At 41.2% G+C, this 25974-nt stretch overlaps 1 protein-coding gene across 1 annotated transcript in view; it reads left to right on the top strand.

Moving 5' to 3' along the window:
* LOC143186522 (triokinase/FMN cyclase) overlaps nt 1-24513 on the top strand; it is a 79676-nt gene extending 55163 nt beyond the window's left edge. Inside the window, exons 9-11 of the mRNA XM_076390201.1 lie at nt 2411-2664; nt 8510-8637; nt 24253-24513. Of these exons, the coding sequence (XP_076246316.1) occupies nt 2411-2664; nt 8510-8637; nt 24253-24373 (503 nt within the window). The 3' untranslated portion in view covers nt 24374-24513. The remainder of the gene's footprint in view (nt 1-2410; nt 2665-8509; nt 8638-24252) is intronic.
* The last annotated feature ends 1461 nt before the right edge of the window (nt 24514-25974 follow it).

Raw genomic sequence — 25974 nt, 5'->3', positions numbered from 1 at the left:
TAACCCTGGTAGCTTGAGTGCGAAAGAGGTGTTTGTAACGCGTTAGACTCCCGATGGTGCGCACTAAAGGCCCGGGGGAGAGTTCGTCTTTATGACTGGCATTTGTACCACGTCACAGGACAAATAGACAAACGGACAAATGGACAAACGGAGAAGTGGACAAACGGAGAAGTGGACAAACGGAGAAACGGACAAAGGGACAAGTGAACAAATAAACGATTAAACGAATAAATAAATACATTAAGTAATTAATTAATTAAATTCCGGTTAATTTCTCATTGTATTTTAGTATCAGCCGATCGACGGTACACCATATTCTACGGGATCACCTGTTGCACCCATACAAATATGTATAGATGCAAATCTCACGCCCTGCATATTTCGTCCGACAGATGGAATATTATACGTGACTGTTGAGGGAAATTCGTCATGAGCCGTCGTTCCACAAACAAATATTGCGGACTCTATACGAAGGAAAGATGTTTGAATGCTCACAATAGCCACCTGTGGAGCGACGTGATTCCATGAGCGATGCGCGTGTGCGATACGCAGGTCTGCTAGTTCGTTACCAGGTTATGGTAATATATGGACTAGGATTTGTGGTATTAAAATCATCGGGCCTTATTTCCTATCTCATAGGTTTGATGGGGTCGCGTATAAGGCGTTCCTTGAACACGTTCTTTCGTATCTCTTGAAGGATGTTCCATTAGGGATCCGGAGGAACATGTATTGTCAACAGCCAGCGGCGCTAGCCCATTATGATGTACAAGTCTCGGTTCATCTTACTGAAACCTTTCAAGGCAGATGGATTGGACGCGGCGGATCTGTCGCGTGGCCCCCACGGTCAACGGATATCAATCTATTTGACTTTCTGTTCGGGGGATACTTGAAAACCGCTTTGTACCGTCAGCCAGTGCAGTCCTCGAAAGATTTGGTGACAAAACTCTATGCGGCAGTGGCCAAAATAGGCGAAGAGGCGTTAGTAAGAGTCCACGATAACGTACTCCGTCGCCTCGGGGCTTTGAAAGCGGCGGGGGAGGCCAAGTTGAACATGTGCTATAAACACCAATCGGCCGTTTTCAAGACCACATTGTTTTTAAAGAGAGGAACGATCTCGTTCCAAAATAATCCGCAACCATAGGATTTTTAATTCGACGCATTCCGCGGTTGTCAGTGGTTATGAGGTCAAGTACTGCTTTAATGAAGTGATCAGTATTGGTGACCACGGTGTGTTACAACCGTGAGGTATATTTCTGTGGCGTTATATACCTGCGATTAGCAGGTCCTACGCTGCCACTGGTTTTTTTGTCAACGACGGCGATCAGCACCGTGATCCAGTGGAGCAAGTGTTAAGCAGCAGGTAAATTCTTCTCCGAATAGGTGAATTTTAACAGTAACAATTGCATGTCTACTTATTCATAACAAAATAACGTAACAGAGTAACGTAGAGATCTTATGTTTCTTGTACAAGATTCGAGCACGGCGAGAGCAAATACTACGTGTAGTATGTGTACCTTCACTAGTCGGCCGAGCTATCACTATCCGCGCTCTCTGATTAGTCGATGTTTTTCGTTATTAATTCGTTAACAAAGCTTGAGCAGACATTGTAGCTAAGGCATTGGAGAATCAGATCTAGCGCAATGCAGCGCGTTTAGAAGTTGATCAGTAACATAGGAATGGACATGGAATGGGTGTTACACATTACACATTAGACCAGAACAGATAGTCCATGCAGAATTATTTGTCCACTGTTAATCAAGATGCATCAGACGGCGTGCATTAAAAATACACTGACGTTGAACTAAGGAATTCTTTTTTCGTGTAGTTTCCGTAAAATCTATTAGTGAAACTGTTATTAGTAAGCATACCTGTACTGTTTAGTAATTGATGATTATAATGTTAAAATACGCGATCCATTATTTTAATATTTTATTTTTCCTGTTATTATAATTATATGCTACATACTAGAACAGGCCTGGGGAGAGGTTTAACTTTTCGTTATATTTTCGGAATTACCCCCTACTGCTGCCGGCTACTGGAATCTAGATAAATATTATATAAGTGGCTTCTGGGACAATAAGAGAAATAAATAGATAGTATATATCACATTTGAATGCAGTATATTTCCACATCACCCTAGAGGTACTATTCTTGATGCATTTTTTTAAAACACTGCTGGGTCGTTTCTCTTATTTTACGTTCCGAATGTCACCCATATGACTGTTACCCAATCACCCCTCAACTTCGATTGTCTTACGTCCCCACTAAGAACGAACGTACTGCAAAACGATTCGAGTGGCGAGCAGCAATAGACCGTACTCCCAGAAGTAGAGCGAAAAGTTGAAACGTTTCGCAGGCCTGTGCTAAAAGGACTAGGCAACAATTTTTCTTCCAACATTTTTGTTTTTAGATATTTTTCAGAATCTAAATTGCTATCATTTATCACATCCCTCGACACTTTTTACTGAATTGGCATATGCTGCTGAAAAACAAATGGGCGGTACTTCAGGAGCATTATACTGCTTACTTTTCACTAGTGGAGCCATAGAAATAGCATCAGCCAAAAAGGAGGAACATTGGATACATATTTGGGCTCGAGTGCTGCGTAGCTGTTTGAATTGTTTAATAAAATATGGGAAAGCTAAGGTGGGAGATCGATCTATGGTATGTATCTTTTAAATTGTATGATATTTGTTACTAATATATTTCCCAGTTTATTAGATGTTCCTATTGTTTCTATTGTTTAAGTCTTGCTACAAGTTCCCCTCACTTTTTTTAAAAAAAAGTCTGCTATCAGTTTAATTTTAATATTTCAGTCTACGGATTCTGCATTTATAGTAACTACACGCTAGTAGTAGAGTAATGGGGTGCGGGCGTGCGGGCGCGGGGCGGGGGGGGGGGGGGGATTCGGTGGTTGAAGTTACGGGGGAGGGACAGAGGGTGACGTCACTCAGGGGCTGACGTCATCCGACGGAGAGATGAAATACCCCATTGGAGTTTTTTCATCCAAATCTTACTAACAGATGGTAAAGTAGGTTTTATTAATTTTAATAACCGTCGATAATTTAAGACTTCTACATTGCTGATATATATTGACAAACGTAAATTATATATTAGCCGTATTTATTACAAACTGGCTAGTAAAATGCAAATATGAAGTGGAAAAGGTGAAGTACATGAAAGTAAAACTTAATATTAACTTTTGTTTAAATGTTTTTGATATTATTTAAAATGTATAAACCAGTATAGAATCTTACATATTATGATTTGTAATTTATATAATATTAAATATTAGCAGTGTAAACAAGGACATTTACAGTACATGTCAGTAGTTCATAATCAATCAGAGAATCATCCTTGATATATTTACTGCTACATATCATATTCATAATACAGGACAGATCTGTTTTTGGGTTGACACTATTTTGTTTTAGAACATTTACAAAATTTCTAAACTGATCGTTAATTGAATACTTATTTTCATAGAATTATGATTTCATAAGATTAATACATTTTTCATGATTCAATAAATTATTCAATGTTTTCAGAGTGTATATATAGGGATATTAGCTAGACTATGCTTTATAAGTTTAACCTCGCGGATTTTTGTAAATTCTATTACAAATTTCTCAATCCAGAAATATCAATTCATGGATAGAACGTTCTTGAATTTCTGTACGCTTCTCAGTGAGCGCATCCGATATTGGTGTTGGTAGCAGAAGTTGAGTGCATCGAGTGTCACCAAGAATAATTTCCACAGTCGATATGAATCCACCTGCAATTCCAATTTCTAAATATTTATAGGTACCTTCAATAGGTACCTTCTCCCCAAGACACGTACACGGTTTGGTGGTTTGAAAGTAGAATTAAAACTAGAAGAAATCAACTCTACGTATGAGATAAATATAAAATACATATAAAATTTATTTAAAATGACAAAAATGCACTGTTAGTATCGCTTAAAATAAGTGATCTAACTGGGTTCCGGACAAGGTGACAGTGCGGGTAATGAAAAGAAACAATTACACAGATTCAATTTTAAGTCGGCCCTTAAAAGGGCTTAGAGTACGACGTTCATTGAATATTTTAACCGTGTGTCGTGGGCGATGGGATCTCCTCTGGTCCTCGGCGGGCTCCTGGTGGCTAACGGTGGAGCGGAGGGCCCTCGGTGGTCGTGGCGACGCCGATTGTTGCCTCGTCAGCGACGTTGGCGTCTGAAAACGAGAAATAGCGACGGAACCGCGGCGGTAAGCGAGAGTATAAATCAAGCTTTACCGAAGATTCCCGACTCCAGGCTTCGACCACGAGCCTATGTGGACGGGATAGCAATACCTTGCCCGTAACGCGAAGGTAATGCAGTAGACTGTATTATCGACTCTTCTTCTCTGGCGAAGAGGGGGGTCCTCTTCTCTTCGCTTTTGCACCTTATAGGAAGGCTCGCTTCGTACGAATCCCGATAAATGCGGGGATTCGCGAGTGGGGGGACACGCTATAGCTAGCGATTGCTAGTCCTGGTGGCTGAGGACGGCCAGAGGCTCCACGACTCCGTTCACCTCACCGTGTGCATCTATTCGTCACACGGGGATTATTACTAAACGGGGTGGTAGAGCACGAGTAACGCAGAGATGATAAGCACGTACGTTATCTCTCCCTGTTGCCTGCCGTACTATGCCATACTACGCAAAACAAAAAAATGGACCAAAAGTAGACGGTTTTATACCTTTTAAACTGTGCATTATTCAATGCTTACTAGATTTATATAAAAAATTCCCAAAATCGTATTAGATTCAAAAAATTTTTACTGAATTTCGCATTAGCATGAATTGATAGAAATGAAGTGGTGTAACAATCAAGATCAGCTACTGAATATAATAAAAGATCGCCAAGGTATGATCCACCAGACAGGCTTACCGCGGACATGACGAAACAGAATAACACGTATCATTGGCAATGGGAGAATTCAAAACCCGCGAAGGGCTTGTAAAGTCTGCACTGCTGCCAGATAAAGAAGTTCTATTGGATATATCTGTTCTTCATGTAACGTTTCCCTGCATGTAGGAAAATGTTTGAAAATTTATCACACAAAGAAGAAATATAAATCCTACGGGTTATATATTTTAAATAAAATGTTATGAGCAATAATTTGAAAATATAAGACTATGCAATAAAAATGGTGTAACAGTTACCTTAATGCCTTCTTTAATAATAATTATGTTGCAACTGCTTATGTTACGAATGACTGCTTAAATATCACCGTCGGCGAGGAGTAGAACCTGCTTGAATCCCACCGGCGGTAGCGTAACGGGGATTCGATAAATTTGCGGCTGGCAAAATGTTAATTATATTCTAGATATATAAAAGTGATTGAAGTAAGTGAAGTGTCTAAGCTATATATTTAGTTGAACGAAGTTTAAGTTATGGCTATAGTAGAATCGTTGAAGGACATTTAACGTCGGTCTGAAATAGGTGAAAAGGAGGGTTATGCCAAAAGAAATTGTACAGGAATAATTGTCTTCGTCTATCCTGACAAGGATTTTTATTAATCTAAATTTGTTCGGGGGGGGGGGGGGGCTCTTTCCTTAGCCTCCTGGAATAGTGGTCCGGCGTGCCCTTCCTAACGTCTCTGAAGTCTAAAACAAAAAATTGGCGGAACTGCACCGTTTAAATAGAAATAAATCGCACTGTTGTCGTCTCACCCGACTCCAAGCTACGAACGTTCGTGCCTCTTAGAAGGGGGAAATATTACCTCTATGCTTAGTACAAGGTAGAGCGTGTATAACGGAGGTTGTACCAGACAGGTTGACTGGATCTGGCAAGTGCACCAATAACCAGTTGCCATCCAAGAAGTAGTCTCTGGTATTCCAAAGCAGAATAACAACCGCCGGGAATCAAGATAACTTTACCGATTTCGAAATTATCCGGATTTGCCACAAAGCTGTCTCTATTTAGGGCGATTTGCTTCGTTTGGTGCATGTGCAATACGTGTTGGTCACACAGAACGAATGGCGCAGATCGTTAGAGATAGACGTAGTTGCAAGTTAACTGTTCCTTATATATCCGCTAATCGGAGTTTTCGCACGCGCTGTGCCTTATTACACTGTTCGACAGATTTTGACTGTTTTTCGATTTTGTAAACGCGAATAAACATTTCCTATAGATTTCGACGTGTTGATTACGAATCTGCAAACCGTTTTTTCCAGAACGTACAGTTTTTGATAAAATCAATTTTGAAAAAAAATGACAAATTTTCAACTTTGGGATTTCTTTGTGCTTTTACCATTGCTCCTTGCATGAAATGATTCTGTGGTCTCTCTCGAATAAAATAATATAAATAGTTATTAGATTATAAACATCGAAATAGGTTTAAATGACAATTAAAGTGAAAAGGACACCCAAGACGCATCCATCTTTGCTGATATTTTTCACTTTATTTCAAAAAGTAAGGGTCTAGGAGAAAATTTGACTATACCACGCGATAGAGCAAACCTTTCTACTAAGGAAAGCATCAGGCGAATGTCCAAAATTATTTTTGTTTTCATTATAGAAATAAAATAGTTTGGCGAAACGCGCGGCGGCGACAGTGGTACTCAATGACGTCAATGCGGATAGGGACCGCTGAACGGCAGGCGGTAGGCGAGGCGTCCTCCGCGCGCGCCGCCGTCATTGCGCCGCCGTTATGCTTATTGTTAGAATCGTTGAACTTATTAAAAAAAAAGTGCACAATTAATTCAATTTAAGTCGGCCCTTAAAAGGGCTTAGCTACGACGTTTATTGAACGGAACCGTCAAGATTTTGGGACGGAGACTCCTCGTCCGTGACGGGCTTTGCTGCTGCCGGTAGAGTGGGGGCCCTCTGGTCCTTACGACACCGGTCAGTGATGCTGGCGTCTGGAAAAAGTGTAGCGGTGGAACCGCACAGGTAAGCGAGCGAATTGCTTTGACGCTATACCTAGTCTTCCTGACTCCAGGCTTCGACAACGAGCCTATGTAGAGGGGAAAGCAGTACCTTGTCGTTGCGCTAAGGTAGTGCAGTGGACTCTATTACCGACGATTCTTCGCACTGAAGAAAGCGTCGGTCAGCGAGTGTACAGAGAGGAGGGATCGTCCTTTTCTATGTTTAACCTGCTTTCCAGGAAGGCATGCATCGTACGAATCACGGTTGTAAGCCAAGATTCGCGAGCTTTCGACACACTATCACTAGCACGGGCTAGGCTCGGTGGCTGATAATGGCCAGAGGTTCTAGTACTCACCGTTCACCACGACGTGTGCATCTATTCGTCACACGCGGGCTGCTGCTAAACGGGTGGTAGAACGCGGGTAACGCAGAAGTGCCGCACTTACGTTAACCCTCTCTGCTTTATTGCCAATCATCAAGGCTCAACCAAGAAGTGGTGTCTGGTTGCTCCTCGGACGAATAGCAAACTCAGGAAATCGGGGTAACCGCCGATTCCAAGAGTACAGTTAATCGCCTGCAATAAATCTACAGTGAGCAATCGATGCTCTATCGCAAGTATGTTATGTGATTATCGAATTGAGCATTAGCACGAGTTGCAGTGAGACAGACACAGCAAAGAAGGCGTCTCGAGGCAAGGAACTTGGTGCCCAAATTTCCTGACTCAGCGGACTCTTCTATAATTGCTGTAAACTTGCTACCTTTCAAGCGATTGGTGCAAGACTGACTTCGACTTGCGAGCGCGAGATGCTCCGCGAATAGCACGGAGTCCCCGAAAATCCGCTACGCGGCGCTCGCTTATCGTTATCTGTCTGTTTCTAATGTTTCGATTTTACTCTCTCCCTCTCTCTCTGTCAGGTTCCGATATCCCCACTCGATATCGGGTCTGAGATTCAAACAGCTGATCATGATCGTTCACCTTTTCCAACTTCAACCGTATCGGATGAAAAACGAGTCAAATGGTCATTATTATTGTCAATATTCCCTCGATTACCACTACTGACACTTATTTTGAAGGAACCATCAAGTATTTCTTACTCAAGTAAGCTGCTAACTGTGGCATGAACGATGATTTTTGTAGTTTGACTTTTTGACATAGAAATTAAGACGTATATACATCGTATGGTCAAACATAAATTTCGTGCAACATGTGTTAATAACACTGAAAATATTTTTTACAGGAAGAATACTGTAGCGGTAAAAATAAGATTAACGGTATTTGTTGAAACTATATTATTTGCAATGTTTTGGTAAAAGCTTAAACTGTTGAGCTCAGTGTTTTTCAATGATTTCCATAGATTTGTTAGCCCTAATATCTTAAATTGGTTCTTGCAACTGAATGATTTTTTATAAGGGATTGGTTACTGTACGGTTGATATTTGGAAGGGGACCATGCGGGGGACCGTGCTTTTTTTTACATTTTTAAGATTTCTTGGAGGGACAAGAAATTTGTTCGCCTTTCATTTTAAAATATTACCTGACATGTATTTCCTAAATCCTTTATAAAAAAAAAACTGTATAATATAATGTCTGTTGACAATACTTTATATTTTTCTAGGTTGATGTAATCCATGCGGTTTGTGAAAGTTACGAACATGCTTTAGATAAAGAATTAGTCGAAATCTGTAATGCCGTAAAAGTAGCAGCCTGGCAGGCATGCGAAGCTACGAAAAATATGAAACCCAAGTAAGTACAAAATTATTTATGGGATTACATAAACACGTATAAGATACAGCGTTTGTATAATTATATGAAGCTGTTCAAGGAAAGACGATTCACTCAAAAAGTTTTAATAAGTCACAGAAATAATGCAGTCGTAAAAATAAAATTAACCAGGAATGAATACAGCTCTGTAGTAACAGTTTTCAAACTGCAACGGACTGATACAAAACCCTGCTCTACACGCGTATAGGATAATAATATCCATCAATCAAGTGATTACCAGAAGTCGAATTTCATATATACAGTGTGTAAAATATATACGTTTCAATATGTTAAGAAGTTGTGGGATACCTCAATTGAATCACAAATTGTCCTTTAACGTAGTAACCGATCTGCTTTCGTCGTATACGAATAATACTTTCAAGTTAATACTATGTTTTCAAACAATAATGAATATAGGCGTGTTCTAACTCAAGAGGTCCTCCCCCGCTAATTATGGGGCCTATTTTCTCAGACCGAACTTTTGGTAATCCTAAGACCTACTTTCTTCAGGCCCAGCCGCCGGTAATTCAAACACAACCATTCAGTCGATAGGCGAGGAGGCGCAAGTACGAATGATGATCTGTGCAGTCCAAACAAAGAAACGAATTTTAAAAATTATGAAAGGTGGTTATATTTTAGTAAAAAAAGGATTATTCTTAATATCTACGGATCACATGTTGCGCCCGATGTAAGTTTAAGACTAGCCAGTCGTGAGGTGTGAAATTGAAATATTCTTCGATACATTCGCTACAGTTCATAGTCGACTTTACGGAAAAAATTATTTTTCTACATCCTTGTATAATCATGTGGTTGAAGGCACTAATACAGTTCGGTTGTTCAACCCTCACTTCGTTTGTTCTTGCAATCTTCACATACTTTCCTTTCTGTTCTTTCATGCATTTATGCGAATATTATCTCGCCTGTGGTGAAACATATTAAATCCAGTAAAATATTATACGTTTCCGAATAGTACAATAGACAAACTTCGTTCATTAGACCAAAAAATTCACGCACAGCTATCTGAAGAAAATAATTTTTTACGTTTTACCCGAACGAAGGAATTGATTCACGAATATTTTCTTTTTATGTTCACTTACATTTCCTTTTATTTTCTTCGACGACAAGGATAATGACGATATGCACTTTTTTTTTATCCGTTCGACTCTAAGTTACATGACGGTCTTTTCGCGAGTAACCTATGCCTTGCAAGGTGCAAAGTCGTAACAGAAGAGTGGTATCGTTATAAGACATATATATGCGTTGAATAATACGGTCACGAAATCACGATTAAATCACAATCAAATTAAGACGTATCGACTAAGCGTAAAAATAATGGATTGCCAAGGAAGATCGGTATCACCCAACGGGGTGCCGATAAAAGCGCTCGTCAACTCTAGCATCCCAGCTTTAGAAGTCGTACAACGCTCCATAGATTACCGTTATACAGTAATGTTGCGGACGAGAGCCATTTCGTCTACACAGACGAGAGCCGTTTCGTCTACACGGACGAGAGCCGCGGTTTATCCCCACTACCTCGTTTGATACGTGCCGCCGAGAAACCAATTCTTGGAACCATCGCGTTCGAGCTCGACGCCCGAGAACAAGGATGTCATAAAAAACAACGATAGCATTAGGGATTTAAATAGGAAAAATTAAAGTTTCTTATTCGCAAACGGATTTTCACGCAAGTAACACCAGTCGATTCCTTGTGCTCTCCCGATTAAAATGATGTCAAACACGACATGATTCCGATTATTTTTAACAAAGATACATAAAACTTGGTTTGTAGAACGAAAGGTCATGCTCATCGCGTTATGTAAACAGACCCGGGCGCGACTCTCGTCCGTGAGTGGTAGTCGATTTTAAGCACGACCATTCCCGAGCGCTGCTCTCGTCCGTGAGTGGTAGTCGATTCGACGAGCGCGGCTCTCGTCGTAGGGCTAACTCCCTATTATTCCCTCATATTTTTGTGTTTAATTATTTAATGACTGAAATTATTAAGAAAATGAAAGCATAATACAAAAAGTATGTATATAAGTTCCGTTTTAAATGTTTAGAAATTTTTATTTATTTATTTTTAATATCTTCTTTCCGACATCGATTAAATATAATATACCTTTATTATTTAAATATCTTTATTATAAATAATAGGAATCATGTCGTATTTGATATCATTTTTATCGGGAGAGCACAAGGAATCGATTGGTGTTACTTGCGTGAAAATCTGTTTGCAAATAAGGAACTTCAATTTTTCCTATTAAATACCTAATGCTATCCTTATCTTTTCTGACGTCATTGATTTCGGGCATCGAGCTCGAGCGAGACCCTTTTTTTTGCTTCTCCGGTCGTGTACCAATTATCTCGGCGACCGAGAGCAAAGGAAGCCGAATCGACTACCAGTCGCGGACGAGAGTCCCGACCAGACCTGAGAGCGGCTCTCGTCCGCAACATTACTGTACATCAAGATAGAGAGAAAGAGACCGTGTTATCCTATATTAGCTAGTAGAAACCGATTCGATGAAACGATTACCATGCCGATCCGGCTGCAGAATCAGGAACACACTCTCACCGTACGCGTGTTAGGGACTGCCGTTACTCCTCTCGTTGTGGGCGTCGACTGTATTGCCAATTTCGACCTACTAGTGGACTACAAACAGTCCGTATGGTATTTCAGCTCAATGCTGTGGTCAAAGTACCCCTTCGAGGTGGCGTCGAGCGCACCACGTGCTTGTGGATTAACAGACTTGTGCGAGGTTTAAATAAAACAGCTAGAGACTATCCTCGACAAAATACTAGAGGGACTCGAGGGATTGGGGGGCGTCACGATGTTAACCACGCATAAGATCGATGTGGGAGGTCATCCGCCAATTCGTCAGCGTTACTACGCGGTCGCCCGAGTGGTGCAACAGGCTATTTACGACGAAGTTGATCGTCTACTTGCAGAGGGAATAGTTTAACCATCAAGTAGCGAATGGTCACCTATCATAATGGTGAAGAAATCAAACGGGACCTATTGGTTTTGTAGAGATTTTCGACAAATAAACGTCATATCAAAAAATAATGCGGACCCGTTGCTGAACATGACGGAAATTTTGGACAAACTTCGCGCCGCGTGCTACGTGTTTACGATCTACCTCGGCCAAGTATACTTTCAGATACCGTTAGAGGAACAGAGCCGTGGGAACACTGCTTTTATCGTGTCGGAGAAAGGGTTATTTCATTTTACACGGATGATGTACGGGCTCACAGGAGCCCCGGCAACATTCGTACACCTCCTAGATCAGTTAATTCATATTATCAACGCAATGAAAACATTCGCCGAACATCTTGAGTGGCTCGAGCGCATCCTGTACCATATAAAAGCGGTGGGTCTTAAGATTAATACGGAAAAGTGTAAATTTTACCGAGCTGAGGTCAAGTGTCTGAGTTTCGTCATGGCAAGAGAAAGCTTTAAAATGGAAGCGGATAAAACTGCATCAATAATCTTGTATCCGGAGCCCGTCAACACGAAGCAGTTGCGGCGATTCTTGGGAATGGCGAGTTGGTATCGTCAATTCTTGTCGAATTTCACCATGACTGCTAAACTATTGAACTGACTCCTTAAACAGAATAAGAGACGGGAATGAAAGAAACAACAGCAAAAATTGTTCCAGCGAATACAATGCCCGCGAATGTTTCGCAATAGTTTGTATGACGAAGAAATTCTGCCCTTATTTTGAAGGCTATGCCTTCACGGTCATCAGAGTTCCCAGTAGCCTGCAGTGGTTGTGTAACCTGAGAAATCCAACGAAGCGATTGACGAGATGAGGACTGGAGCTACTCGAATACGATTTCAAGTTGGTACACAGAAAGGGAGCTTTGCACTTGTTACATCCTAACTAGACGGCCTGTCGACTCGAGCGGCGGAGATCGACCTTAAACGTTCCTGCTCTTTTAAAGTGCTAAAGCACACGTTGATTACACTTATCTTAGAAGTGTGTAGTAAAAGGAAAGAGACGAGATGAACTGGTAGATTATGCTTAAATTTGTCAGTTTCGTATGTTTAATAAGTTATGAATTACATACCAACTCCTCCTTACTGTCTGTACAGGATGTATAAAAATTATATGTTACGACCACCATAGCGTGATTCTACACCCCATGATCGGTGAAGATCTGTTAAAAAAGTTTCACGCAAAATTGTCCTTGACTGACTTTTTTAAGGTTTTAAAGGTCAAATTTTGTTTATGATTGCATTATGTTCTACTTATTGAGAGGATAAAAAGTGTCAAAAAAACCATATTTCCGAACTCAATCGTTCTCTCAAAAAACGATGTTAAAGGTTCGATCATTCCTAATCTCACTTTATTCTAATGTTTTCAAAGCTCATATACATAACATGTTATAACGAAGTAGTGGGAAATGACTCTTTAGCTCGAGAAATATATCGTAATTCAGTTCGAAATAATAGAAGACCGCTATGTCCAACAGAAGTGCCAGATCGGGGAGATTTTTAGCGGCTTGATCAACAGTTTCACGATCAAATTATACCATGACACAGGCGTCACTCCATTTACTTCATATAGGATATGTTCCTCTTCGAACTCGTTCAATAAGATGTAGACCTGCTCCACACTTGTAGCCTCCTCGTTCACCAGCTTTGACACATTTGGACTTTTTTCCTTTGTTTTTATTGTTATTGGTCATCTACAAGTAAATTTAAATATAAGGTGAGAATGTGAAAAAGAAGAAAATTTTGCGTAAAAGTAATTTTTTCGGTTTCTTTACTTCTATGATTTCTCTGTCTTCTGTTTCTTCGACGAATCCACAGGATAGTACCTGAAGCGGCGCGCACCACTACCTATAACTGCTCACTGCGGAGTTAGTTTTACGAGTTCCATTTTCGGCAGTAGCTTATTTTGTAGGCTGAATTTCAAGGAATATGGTCATATTTTTTTTTAATTCTTGACCCCCGACCCTCTAAGGGAAATTTGCAAAAGAAAAGTTTGTTTATAATTTTCCATATTACAAACAAGAGTTCCCAATTAAAAAATATATTATTAAAATAGGCCAAACCTTCCTGATTAAAATAAAAAAAAGATCATCTCAATACGATAAACAGTTCCTGAGATAAAAATTCCAAAGTACACTCCGGTTTCACGAAAATAGGCAAAAATTGAAAGCTTTGACCGCCTGTATTTTGTAAACAAATTTGATAACAGCAAAAGTATGACTTAGACCCCCCCCCCCCCCCCCCTAATTTCATGTGGACTACATCATATTCAATTTTGAACAAAATCCCTGATGTCGAGGTCAAAAAGTGATCGATTTGACGTGGAGTGACCCTGTTTATTAAATCAACCAAGTGTCCATTATCACGGTCCCAAGCCGTTCCATCTTGGGTGGTCCTTCGACGAGACATTAAAGACGCCACAGCGTGCACATACCAAGGGATACAGTTACGCACCCTAATACCGTTCTTACTCAGATGTCACGTGCTCGGTAGCACCGGAATCTGCATACCAATAATCATGCATTGCTTTTTCATAGTTTATAGAATTTTCAGGTGTAAACAAATGCGGCTGTTTTACATAATCCTTCATAAACTCATCATCACAATTATTACTTGAGGAATGTGCAATAAGAGAATAATTTTTGTTCGAACTGCAACGATCAAATTTCTTTTTACGAAGCTCTTTCGCGTAATGTCCGAATTTATCGGAATACTTACACCTGACGTTCTTTTTGAACTGACTTGGCTTATTGTTAGATTGAAGGTTACCGTTTCTGTTGTGTTTATTTCAATGGTTGTTACTTGTGTAACGCCCCACGACTCTGTCTCTGTCTCTATCTCTGTCTCTGTCTCTTCCTATTTCACTCTATCTCTCTCTACTATCGCTGTCTCTCTCCATCTTGTTGTAGAAATATCTATCTCTTTCTATTTCTATCTTATTACTGTATATAAGCGCGTATTCTGTTATCCATTTACTAATAAACATTTTTGTATTACGACACACATTATATATTATAGATTTTAATTACATTCTCATATAAGTATAACATATTTCGTACGTTTTCATATTAAAACAGTCACTATTAGAATAAGAGCGCCATTAGAATTAGAACAACTGCGCATGTGCGAACTCCGACTGGCGAGTATAAAAGGAGCTGCGAAAGCAGCAGGAACACACTTCTCTCTGGCATCAGGTTCCAAATAGACGAAGATCTGGGAGGCAGCTGAGATACTTGTCCAGTGAGATCGAGACCGCTCCTTTAGGGGTAGCGACCGTTTTCCAGAGGTCAAGAGTATTCGATGCTCCTTTACAGGTTCAATCTTGAGTAACTTTATGACAGGTGCACTACGACGATTCTAAGCAAGTGCAGTACGGGCGACATCTTGGAGGTAGCTGAGATACTAAAGATCGAGACCGCTCCTTTAGGGGTAGCGACCGTTCTACCAAATAGTAATTGATGCTCCTTTAATATAGAGTTCGTGCTTGCCGTAAGCAGACGAATCGCTTGCCAACAAGCGCTAGAAGCCATTCCAAGTCGGACGCATTTCTAAGACCGCTCCTGAAGAGTCTTTTCTCTAAGGTAGCGACTGATGTAGAAAAGATAACGAAGGGCTTACGGATGCTTAGGCAATCAAGCAAAGATTATATGTTTCATGAAACCTTGAGACCGCTCTTAGGTTATAGCCACCTATAACTTCGGCAGCGACTAGGGCATACGAGACAAGATCTATTGCACACACACACACACTTACACTGCGTATCGTCTAAAATAGAGGATCCTCTACCGCAATTAATACGGATTAATAATTAATAACAGCATAATTACTCTTGTTCACGAATGTAAAAGCTTAGACACATAACCTAACTTCTATTCACGAATTTTAAGCATAGACACATAACCTAACTCTCACGTTATCGAGATAAATGATAGAAGTATACCGCATAACGATTACGATCAACATAACCTCGTCTGTACATAATAATTAACCTTATTTGTTCTTATAAATATTTAACGAATTAGAATAGGCATTAGTATTGTATTTACGTTAGAATTAGAATAGGGTTTTACTGAATAAATTATTGTCAAGAAAGATCTAAGCTTTGGATTTTAACTCCTTAACCGCACGCCACACGAACCCCACTTTTCGTCCATCGGAAAGCCGCTCTTCCATGGACAACGTAGCATCGCTTTAGGGACGTTATACTTGCTACAGTTTGCTTATAATATGTTACAAACGCTGTCCCTGTCCGTCTTCCGTTACTCGTTGTTGCCAATGGCGTTTCTGAGTTCAGGCGTATTTCTTCATTAACAAGGTGATCCGTGAGCTTGTCGATTGTTTGTGAACTTGTAGGCACTGTATACCGTGCAGTTCTCACATTATCGAATTTCACTGGAAGACTTTCAAGAATTTTCACAGTCACGACCTGAGATTTTGGTTCCATGTCCATGTCCTTTAACGGTTGAGTGAGAGAAGTAATCTTTACAATATAGTCAATAACTTTCTCTATTTCACCCATGTTACAGTTAATGGAGCTCATGCGCATGCGCATCTTACGCGGAGTCATGAAAAACGCATGCGCATCTTCCGCAAAGTTATGTGACGCGCATGCGTGTTAGTGAAACTTTGAATTTTCTGCATTATTTCCATATTGGTTTAACAATACTGCAAACAATGACCGCAATGGAATTGTTCCTTGCTGACTTCAAAAATATTATTTCTGATAATATACTAATTGACTTTTAATACACCACAATGTACTGACTACAACCGCGATATGCAAAAATATGGGAGTGAATTAAAATTAAATAAAGACACATTAATATTCCGCTGCAGAAAAGTTATCTATGTAAAGAACGCTCACAAGAAGCGATTGAAATTACAATGCAATTTTAAATTAAGTGCACGCAACGATACATGGTTTATGTACTCTAATTTGAGTATACAAACCATGTGTCGATTCGTCGCATATTCCTTATTAATGAAGCCGCCGTGACGGAAATTTTTTAAAAATAAATTAAATTTGTTCGTTACGCCTATAGTAGATTGGTCGAACTTCTGTCGCGAAGTAAGTATTTCATTGTAACGTTGCGCATAGCGCCGTCCCCGTTTTGGTGAATTTCGTGATATCTATGATAAAAAGGACTGTACGGCTCCCTTGCGGAACACATGCCGAGAGACGCCTCCTGGAGGAAAATATCGTGAATTTCAGCCGTCGCTAATTTCGGGTACCTCCGTGCTAAGCGCGCACGACGTTTCAGGACCGTAGAAGACACCTGATGGACCCCGAGGCTGTGCCCGTCCCCCGGCCGTGTAGTTTCCGAATTCAGGCGCCGTATCAACACTGGATGATACAGGGAGCCTCCACCCCCGGAGTTGAGGGACTTGCCGCTTCCGAGGAGGACTAAAGGAGCTGAATGAAAATCTGCCAACTACGTGCTAAGGGATGGACCCGGGGTGCTGCCCTTCTGTAGTGCAGGCGGGGGTGGAGGCGAGCGCGCAGATCGTTGCCCAGGCGGCAGGAGCTATAGGAAGTCCTGGGGAAGTCTCCACGATGCCGAGAAAATGCAGATCTTCGCCGGAGTGTAGCAGGGCCCCGCTTCTTGCATACTCGCCTCAACCATAGCAAGTACGCCGAGGAGCTGTAGCGCTTACGCGCGGGAGGGACATGCCGCTAATCGGGGGAGTTGCATGTGCGCGTGCCGAACGTCGCCACTCGTTGCTGATACATTAACGAATATAGAGCGACCTGCGATCAGCGAATTTGAGGTAAGCTGCATAGATCGCGTTGGTCTTTAATTATCGAGCACGGAGTGCCGTTGGTGCTAGGTGCGATTCGGATTTCCTCCAGGGCGTCTCCGAATCTGCGGTATCGGGTAATTCGTCTAGATTGTAACGCTTTATTTCGGTGTCACCACGACCGACACAATTTTGTAACGGGCGCGTGTCGATATTGTTAGGACGCGTGTTTGTTACCACTACTAACCACCTGTGTAACCTTCCGTACCCGTGCCGTCTACACGGTCCAGAATTCTGTTAAATAAAAACCTGTGGGGTAATTATATAGATTATGGGAGGCATCTCCGATTTCAATGACCTTGGAATATGTTGTCAAGGTCATCATTCTGAACAACTTTTCCCTTTACATATACCCGGTGGTCTCTTTTAATTTTTGCGATATTCGCAAAAATGTTATCAATATTAAAAAGTGTCATCGGAGTTGGTCTGGGTTAGGTTCATTAACATGGAGGGGTTTCGGGAGGGGCGGCTTGTTTATTCCTTTATATCTTCAGTTATTTTATATGTATCTGCTATTACTTGAAAAAACGCATCCAGTCGTTCGTCAAGATCGAATGTTCTTTTAAATATAAATTCTGCCAGATAGTGGCTGAAATGATATTCTCTACGACCGTACCTTGGAATATTGCCACGAATATCTCTCCATACTCTTTCAATATTCTGAGTGTGGACACCTGCGATTGGATCAACGAAATTTTTTTAATGATTCGCTACAAAATGTTGATATATATTTTTATCAACTTGTTCATATGCTTTCCAACAATTACTATGGATTATTGTTCCAGGAGCAATCGTTTTCAAAATAAGAGGTAATAATACTTCTGCTGTACGGGACGGAATTGATACTACAAATATCTTGTTTCTATTACGGTCTATACCACGGAAAATCCATTGTCCCGTAATAAGTCGTCCACAGTTATACTTTCGACGTCCAAATTTGGCTTCAGCGATATCTACAATAACTGCATTTCCACCAATTTGAGTTTCATTATTTATTAACCATTCATACATGAGCTAAACAATTATTAATTATTAATAGAATATGCCTTGAAAAGAAAAGTAGTAAAATTGTTTAAATTACTTACCTCCCGACAAAAATTGATCCAGTCAACTACGATATTTGGTGAAATATAAAGTGCTTTTTGAAGAAACATCTGACGAGGGGCATTCATCATTACAACGTAATAAATATTCGACAAGATACATCAATGTTTAGACGTGCTTTCGAAAACCAAGTTCCGTGGAGCGCAGTAATTTTAAAATGACACGTTAAACGTGTCCGTTTGCGCTTTCTTGTTTATTTATAATAATGATTCGTGCAATGAAAAATTAATTCTTTTGTATCTAGGTGTTGAATATTTTCACATCACGGACACTTTATTGTATAATATTACGAAGAACATTTTTCTCGCACAAATATTGTATTAGGTCATCGTGTCGCATCATTAATGCTAGAAATTCCAAAAATTTCATCTTGTACTAATTAATGCACGACGTTATGTTACAACGATTTATTCGAAACTGATAATAATAAATCGTCTTTTCTCGAGTTCTTTCGACATCATAAGGAATATCGACAATATAGGTTTCAGCGAGGAACGTAAACAGAAGCTGTCGCTAACGAATCTAACCTAGACCTATTGCGATCCCTCTTTTCAATATTGAAAACATTTTTGCGAATATCTCGAAAACTAAAAGAGACCGCCGGGTATATGTTGTGACGTGGCACAAGTGCCAGTCACAAAGCCGAACCCTTCCCGGGACAAGAGAAGCCTTCAGTGCGCACCAGAGAGAGTCCAACGTGTTTCTAACGTGTATTTTGCGCCCTAGCTCTCGGGATATCTCAGCGGCCTAGATGGTAGCATCGGCAGGCGACAGGTGCGAGACATGGTTTCCTGCGGCGGATCTTCGGGATCGAGGAGCGGCCAGGGTACCCGCCGCTCCAGAGTCACTTCACCCGGCCAGTGACACGACGCCGAAATTGGGAGGCTGTCGGAACCCATCGTGCCACTCAGGGAGGACACACGATGGGAGGGCTGCCCCACGAATGTGAGAGGACGCACCGGTACATGGGGACCAGCCGACGCGGGCGAGGTTGGCCACCTCACCCCGCGTTCCGGGTAGAGATCCTCGACGGAGAGGCGCAGGGACGAAGCCACGGGGGCCATCTCGCGGGCAGACGATGGCAGCGGACCCCGGAAGAGCGAAGTCTACTACTGCGCCTAGGATCCACGCCGCAGGAAGAGTACCAGGGGGACTCAGGGAGGACCTGCCAATCAACCGTCGATCTTCGAACGGCGCGACGAATAATTGGTCGCGAGACCGCGCGAACTGAGCAAGCCAATCAGGGCACAGTGGGGGAAGCGTCGCGTGCCGAGATCCTGCCGCACGCAGCGATCTCGACCTTCTTCTTGTACGGGACGCTGACCACGTCACAGGTGGTAAGTCTTCCTCCATTGTTCTCCCCGGTTGACTCGGACTAGATCGTTCGCAGTCGAAATCTCGAGAGGGCCGACTCCTGGTGGTCGTACAGGCCGTGTTACAGGAAGAAAGCCTTCGCGTGCGGGTTTCTCGAAGCCTGCGGACTCGGCCGAACGGCGAGTCTGCGGCTTAGCGGCGCGTTAGCTAACGGTTGTCGCGTGCGGATGCATCTTCGGCTTGCTGGTGTAACTTCGGTGCAAGAGCAGCCACGCGGGCGGTTCTCTTTCGCGTGCCGAACGTGCGTTTCAACCTCGTCGTCGCTCGAAACCTTGTTACGCGATTATATTAGCGGGGAACGGGTAACTACCCGCGGCCACGTGTCGCGGGACAGCGCGTGTACGAAGTCGTCTAAGTCCTGTAAGTTTCTCGCTGAAATATATCTTTTATTACCAGAGAAAACCGAGTTTTGACTGGCGTTCTCGCCGTAAGAACCCGAAATCCCGCAGCGTTCCTCACCCTGCGCTCGAAAGGACCTCGCCCCTCTCCGCGCGAAGAGCTGGCCCGGGCCGCGGGTTTCGGAAAACACGAGACGTGTTCCACGCCGGTATCGAAAGATACCTGGCGCCCACGGAAAAATCAAGGCTTGGGACGCGTCGTGGCCAGATCTGCACGCCCGTCCTAAGCCGAATACGGCTCGGCGGGGCGGTCACGTCGCAATGTCCAGGGAAAAGTTGTTCAGAATGATGACCTTGACAACATATTCCAAAGTCATTGAAATCGGACGTGGCTCGCCTAATCTGTATAATTACCCAAATGCATAAATAGTGTTTATCACAGCATAGTTTAGAAGGTAGAATAATTTTTAAAAATTATTTCCTCTATGAACATGTAATCTATAGACTTTTATTGACATTTTAAACCGATGAAGGAACTATTACTGAAAATGTTTGCTCTATAAATATGTAAAGTAACAATGCTTTCATTCGTACCATGCTTTGGAATTAGCGTTACTGAAACTGCCTGTTTCACGAGTACATAAAGTAAAGATCTTCATCGATGTTGCGAACTTGTAAAGCAAATATCAAAAATTTATGCTTTATCAACTCGTTGCATATATAACAAACATTCTATTATGCCCTTTCAACAGAGTCACTTTTAATAATAGTCACTGCTAAAGTATGCAGTGCGTAGAGAGCGTATTAGTACATTCACTGGTAAAGCATGTATGTACAATGGTACTATACTAATTCGCAATGTTTAAAAAAGAGTTAATATATATTGAGAACTCTATTTCGTTACGAAAAGCCGTTGTATGTTGATCGACGTGCCCAACCGAAGGTCGCCTTCGGTTGGGGATTCAGTGTCACTAATAACAAACACGGTGAATTTGACGAAGGACTCGTTTTTAGAAAATTACAGTTAAACTCGAACAGGTGAACGACCTGTGTCAGCTGTTCGAGCCTGAAGGAAAGAGAGAGAAAGTTGTCGAAGATTAGAAAAGGACACAGTTTGATTAGCGAGCGCCGCGTGGCGGCTAACGAGCGTATTCCGCGCTTTCGCGGAGACACGCGCAACTCTCGCAGTCAGTCTTGTGCCAGTCTTTGACAGGTAACAGTTCGATCAGTAGAAGTACAGCCATTTCGAGGTTAGTTCAAACAGAGCTTCTTGGTTTCTCCAACAAGCTCGAAGTACTCGAAGAGCAGAATCCTCACTGACCGAACGATCTTCTCTTGCGGCTTAGTCTATTCGTCTGTTCGATCAACACGTATTATACGTGCGACAGACGAATCAGCTTGCAAAAAAGAGATTGCAAAAACGATTGAACACACTCTTGGAATCGGTGATTTTCACGATTCTCTGAGTTTGCATATCGTCGGAAGAGCACCGAACCCACTGCTCAGTAGCCTTGTTTGACGGGCAAATCCAGATAGAGTAAACGTAAGTGCCTATCACCTCTACGTTACTCGCGCCTCACTAACCGTTTAGAAGCAACCCCCGTGTGACGAATAGATGCACACGGCGAGGTGAACGGTGTAGTGGAGTCTCTGGCCGTCACCTGCCTCTGAGCCTAGCACCAGCTAGGGACAGTGCATTTCAACGCTCGCGAATCTCTGCTCTCGCAGGGATTCAACCGACGTGCACCTCTTTAAAAGGTGCATAAGACGTGGAGAAGAGGTTTCTCCTCTCTACGCACTTGCAGGTCGACGATCCCTTTAATTTTAAAGGAAAGTCGATCACACAGTCCACTGCTTTACCTTTGCGTTACAAGCAAGGTATTGCTATCCCCTCCATACAGGCTTGTTGTCACAGCCAGGAGTCGATACTATTTGGTATAGCTTGACTTACGCTCTCGCTTACCGTCGCGGTTCTGCCGCTATTTTCGTTTCAGACGCCAACGTCGCTGACCGGCGTCCAAAACCAAGGCCCTCGGAACCACGCCGACAAACAAAAGGAGCCGCCGAGGACCTCATCCACCCCCAGCCCCCAAAGATAAAGAGCGATTAAATAAACGTCGTACTTAAGCCCTTTTAAGGGCCGACTTAAATTTAATCGAGTATTTGTTTCTTTCTGTACCCTCATTCTCACCTTGTCCGGACCCCAGTTAGATCACTTCCTTTAAGCGATTCTAACACGCAATATATTCCGAATATATTGCAATATATATTTTCTACAGAAAAAGAGCATTACTTTATATCTTCGCTAAACAAGTATTACACATAAACTACTGCTCTGCTTTCTATATTGCAAACGTATAAAGTGAACAGGATTGAAAATGCTTGCTTTATAAGTACATAAAGTAATAATGTTCTTATACATACTATGCTTTTGAAGATAGCGTTACTGAAACTACTTGTTTTACGAATACATAAATTAATGATAGGTGGTTTTCATCGATGCGCCAAATTAATAATGCAAATATCATTAAATATGGTTGCTTTATCAACTCGTTGCATGTAATACAGACATTGTACTATACTCTTTTAGAGGAACTTTTTATAATACTAGCTGCTAAAGTATGCAATACGTAGCAAACACATTAGTGTATGTACTGATGAAGCAAACAGGTACAATATCTACTTTATTAATTTGCAATATAGAGCAAGCACATGTATTTATATATTTATAAAGCAGAGGTTGCAGTCAAACTATCTCTTTTTATTTCTAGAAGCAAAGAAGTCAGTACTTATATGTTTATGTAAAAAATAGTTACTTTATAAATATTTCACAACACATGGTGAAGTTAAACCAAATACTTATTTCTACGTTAATTATTGTGGCTCTGAAAAGAGCCATTTTTTAACAGTCAATATCAATTGTTTATGTCTGGGATATGTATCCCAATTTAAGTAAAATATTCTCTTATGGAACACCGAATAGGAATACACACGCTTCCTTCTTTCTTCTTCATACGTTACATTGGCCAAATATTTATACCGAGCCTCTATTTCATATCGCCTTCTTGTCATGTAGCTCTCTTTTGAAGTAAATTGTAATACCTCATGGAGGACGTCTTTGGCAACTCCATTAAGGTAACAGAAATTTACAATGATTATTCTGTTGTGATCATTGAGATTTCTGTTCCAAAACGTTTGCCGAATAAACAAGGGCCACTCACTCGCATTTCCAATTAAATCTTTAAGCAAAAATAAACTATTTTTGCTAGATTTTCAAGCTTTGAGAAGCCGACATGCACGTTCCTTGACTTCGCAGAACCCGCGCATGCGCATGAGCTTCATTCTGCCAGTACTGTATATTTGATACGACGGCGCCCGCACTGTAATATAAACATTTATGTCTTAAAAATGAGAAGCGAGCGGTAATTTTGTCTTCCAGATTCTTGATCTACACATCAAAATCTACAATGTAGCAAAGGCGCAAAAAAATTGGTGAGGAGGGCCTTATCTTAAATAATTATCTGTACCTCTTCTTCCGATTCGGTCGACTGTAACGGCTTGATTTTAACGAACTCCTTACTCATAAAAGTAGTGGCGAAACACACTTTTCTCTAAACACAGTTCTTTCACAAAGAACTATAATTCACTTCATAAACATATAGTCATTAACTGCACTTGTTAACAACTGGGCCTATAACCTGTTGCGGGTTATTCTAAACAAGAAGACAGTGCTTCAGTTAATTCACATATATTGAAAACAGAAAGAACTCGTTTTACATACACAATACGTTCCCGTGATTCTGACTTTCGAACAAGAGTGAATTCAAAATGAACGAAAGAGGGGTCCTATAAGATATGTTGAGCATGTAGACCGAAACATTACCGACTAACGATCAAATTAAAATGTGAAACTCAACACAGTGTTTTGTGTTCACTCTAATTGATTTGTTTGCATTGTGGTTTTATTTATGTCTTTTTATTTTATTACAGGGTAGGACGTGCCAGTTACGTAAAACAGATCCAATATTTGCAGAATGTAGATGCTGGCGCATATGGAGTCGCAACTTGGATTGATACCATCGCTAACGTACTTAAAGATATTAATATGTAATGTCATTTAATAAATTATTGTATAATTGCGATTTTAACGCTTAAAATTAGATTACGGACTATGTTCTTTAAATACGTATGTCGCAACATACGAATAAAATATATGGAATAAGAAGGTATAATACAAATTGATACTGTAGAAGTTAATTAATAAGTGAAGGTCTCATTCTGGCAACCGCGCCGCACGAACAAACCTCTAGGGTACCATTTCTGCGTGAAAAGAAATTCCCACTAATGCATTTGTATGCCACGTACGGTTTTTAGGACTACGAAAAAGGGTCGGAGTGAAGTTCAGATGTACAGCTATTTAACAACCATCGATTAAGATTAATAACATTAGTATTAAAAATAAATAGGTACAATATAGACTTGTATCGTTAGCAAGGGTCCCGACCTAAGTCCTATCATGAAGCAACCCTAAATTATTTACGAGAACTTTCTTGAATGAGCCGGTAATAGAATGCATATTATACAGAGTGATATAAAACTAGTGGTAAAAGCCGAAATCCTTCTACCATATCGGTACAAGAATACGGAAGTATAGTTTTGGGTACTTGAAGGGTGTACGGCGTAAGGCGAACACTCTCGGTTTGATCACCGACTCTCTCTCTACGGTGAACTAGGAACATTTCTCTTTCTCCACTTGCCCCCCAAATGTTTAAACTTATATTTTGGGGCACTGCTACTCGGCTAAAATTCAACGACAATTTTCTAAAAAAAAATAGCATGATATTGTTAGGGATTAGGATTAGGGAAAAACATGGATTAAACTAAAACAACGTACATACACAATTCTCTTTGTCCGTCTTGACAAGAACAGACGTTTCTTTTAAATAAAATTATCCCATAGGGCGGCTGAAGGAGCTTCTCTAGTGTAGACCCCTGGTGGGTGTGCTCCTCTTCTTTTTATCGTCGTCAAGGCCTGTAGCAGAAAGACAGTGGAATTCACAGTTGCCTTCAAGTAATCCAACTCCAGGCTACGAAAACCACGTCTATTAGGAGAGGGAGACAATAATTTGCTACTATGTGCAAGATAGAGTGGTGGATTGCATTACCGATCGTTAACCAGTGGTCAATCACGGAATGGTCTATGGTTGCTTCCAAGATGAATAGCAATCTCAGGGAATCAAGGTGAGATCAGCGATTCCAAATTCGTCAAACAAATGGTCATTCAAACTGCGACCTATTTCGACTGTCGCACGTAGGTACACAGTATTTGAACAGATCGAAAGAACCAGGTTAGGAGAGATAGAGAAATCGGCGAGACTATAATGTTTCGAATACGCTTGGAAATCCAAACAGCTTTTAGCGAAGTGTTAATTCGAACGCCTGGTTGCTGACTGCGAAAAGACTGACAGGTGTGTCTCGGTGAAAGGGAAGAACACTAATTAGCTGCTATGCAGCGCTCGCAGCCTCTCTTTGTTCCGCTCTCAGGCTCTAACGTGAGAACTCGACATTGAGCTTTCAATTCGAACGACTGATACCAGTTGTGTTTAACTGGCGAATTTAAGTGCGATAACAGTCACTTTTGCTGTATCTGTTCTTAATGTAACGGAATCTCCTACCGAGCACAACGTCGATAAGACGTTGAAAACCAACGAT

Source organism: Calliopsis andreniformis, unplaced genomic scaffold, assembly GCF_051401765.1.
Source record: "Calliopsis andreniformis isolate RMS-2024a unplaced genomic scaffold, iyCalAndr_principal scaffold0001, whole genome shotgun sequence".
Lineage (NCBI taxonomy): Eukaryota > Metazoa > Arthropoda > Insecta > Hymenoptera > Andrenidae > Calliopsis > Calliopsis andreniformis.
The sequence above is the reverse complement of the archived record's forward strand: the minus strand, read 5'-3'. Positions and strand labels throughout refer to the sequence as shown.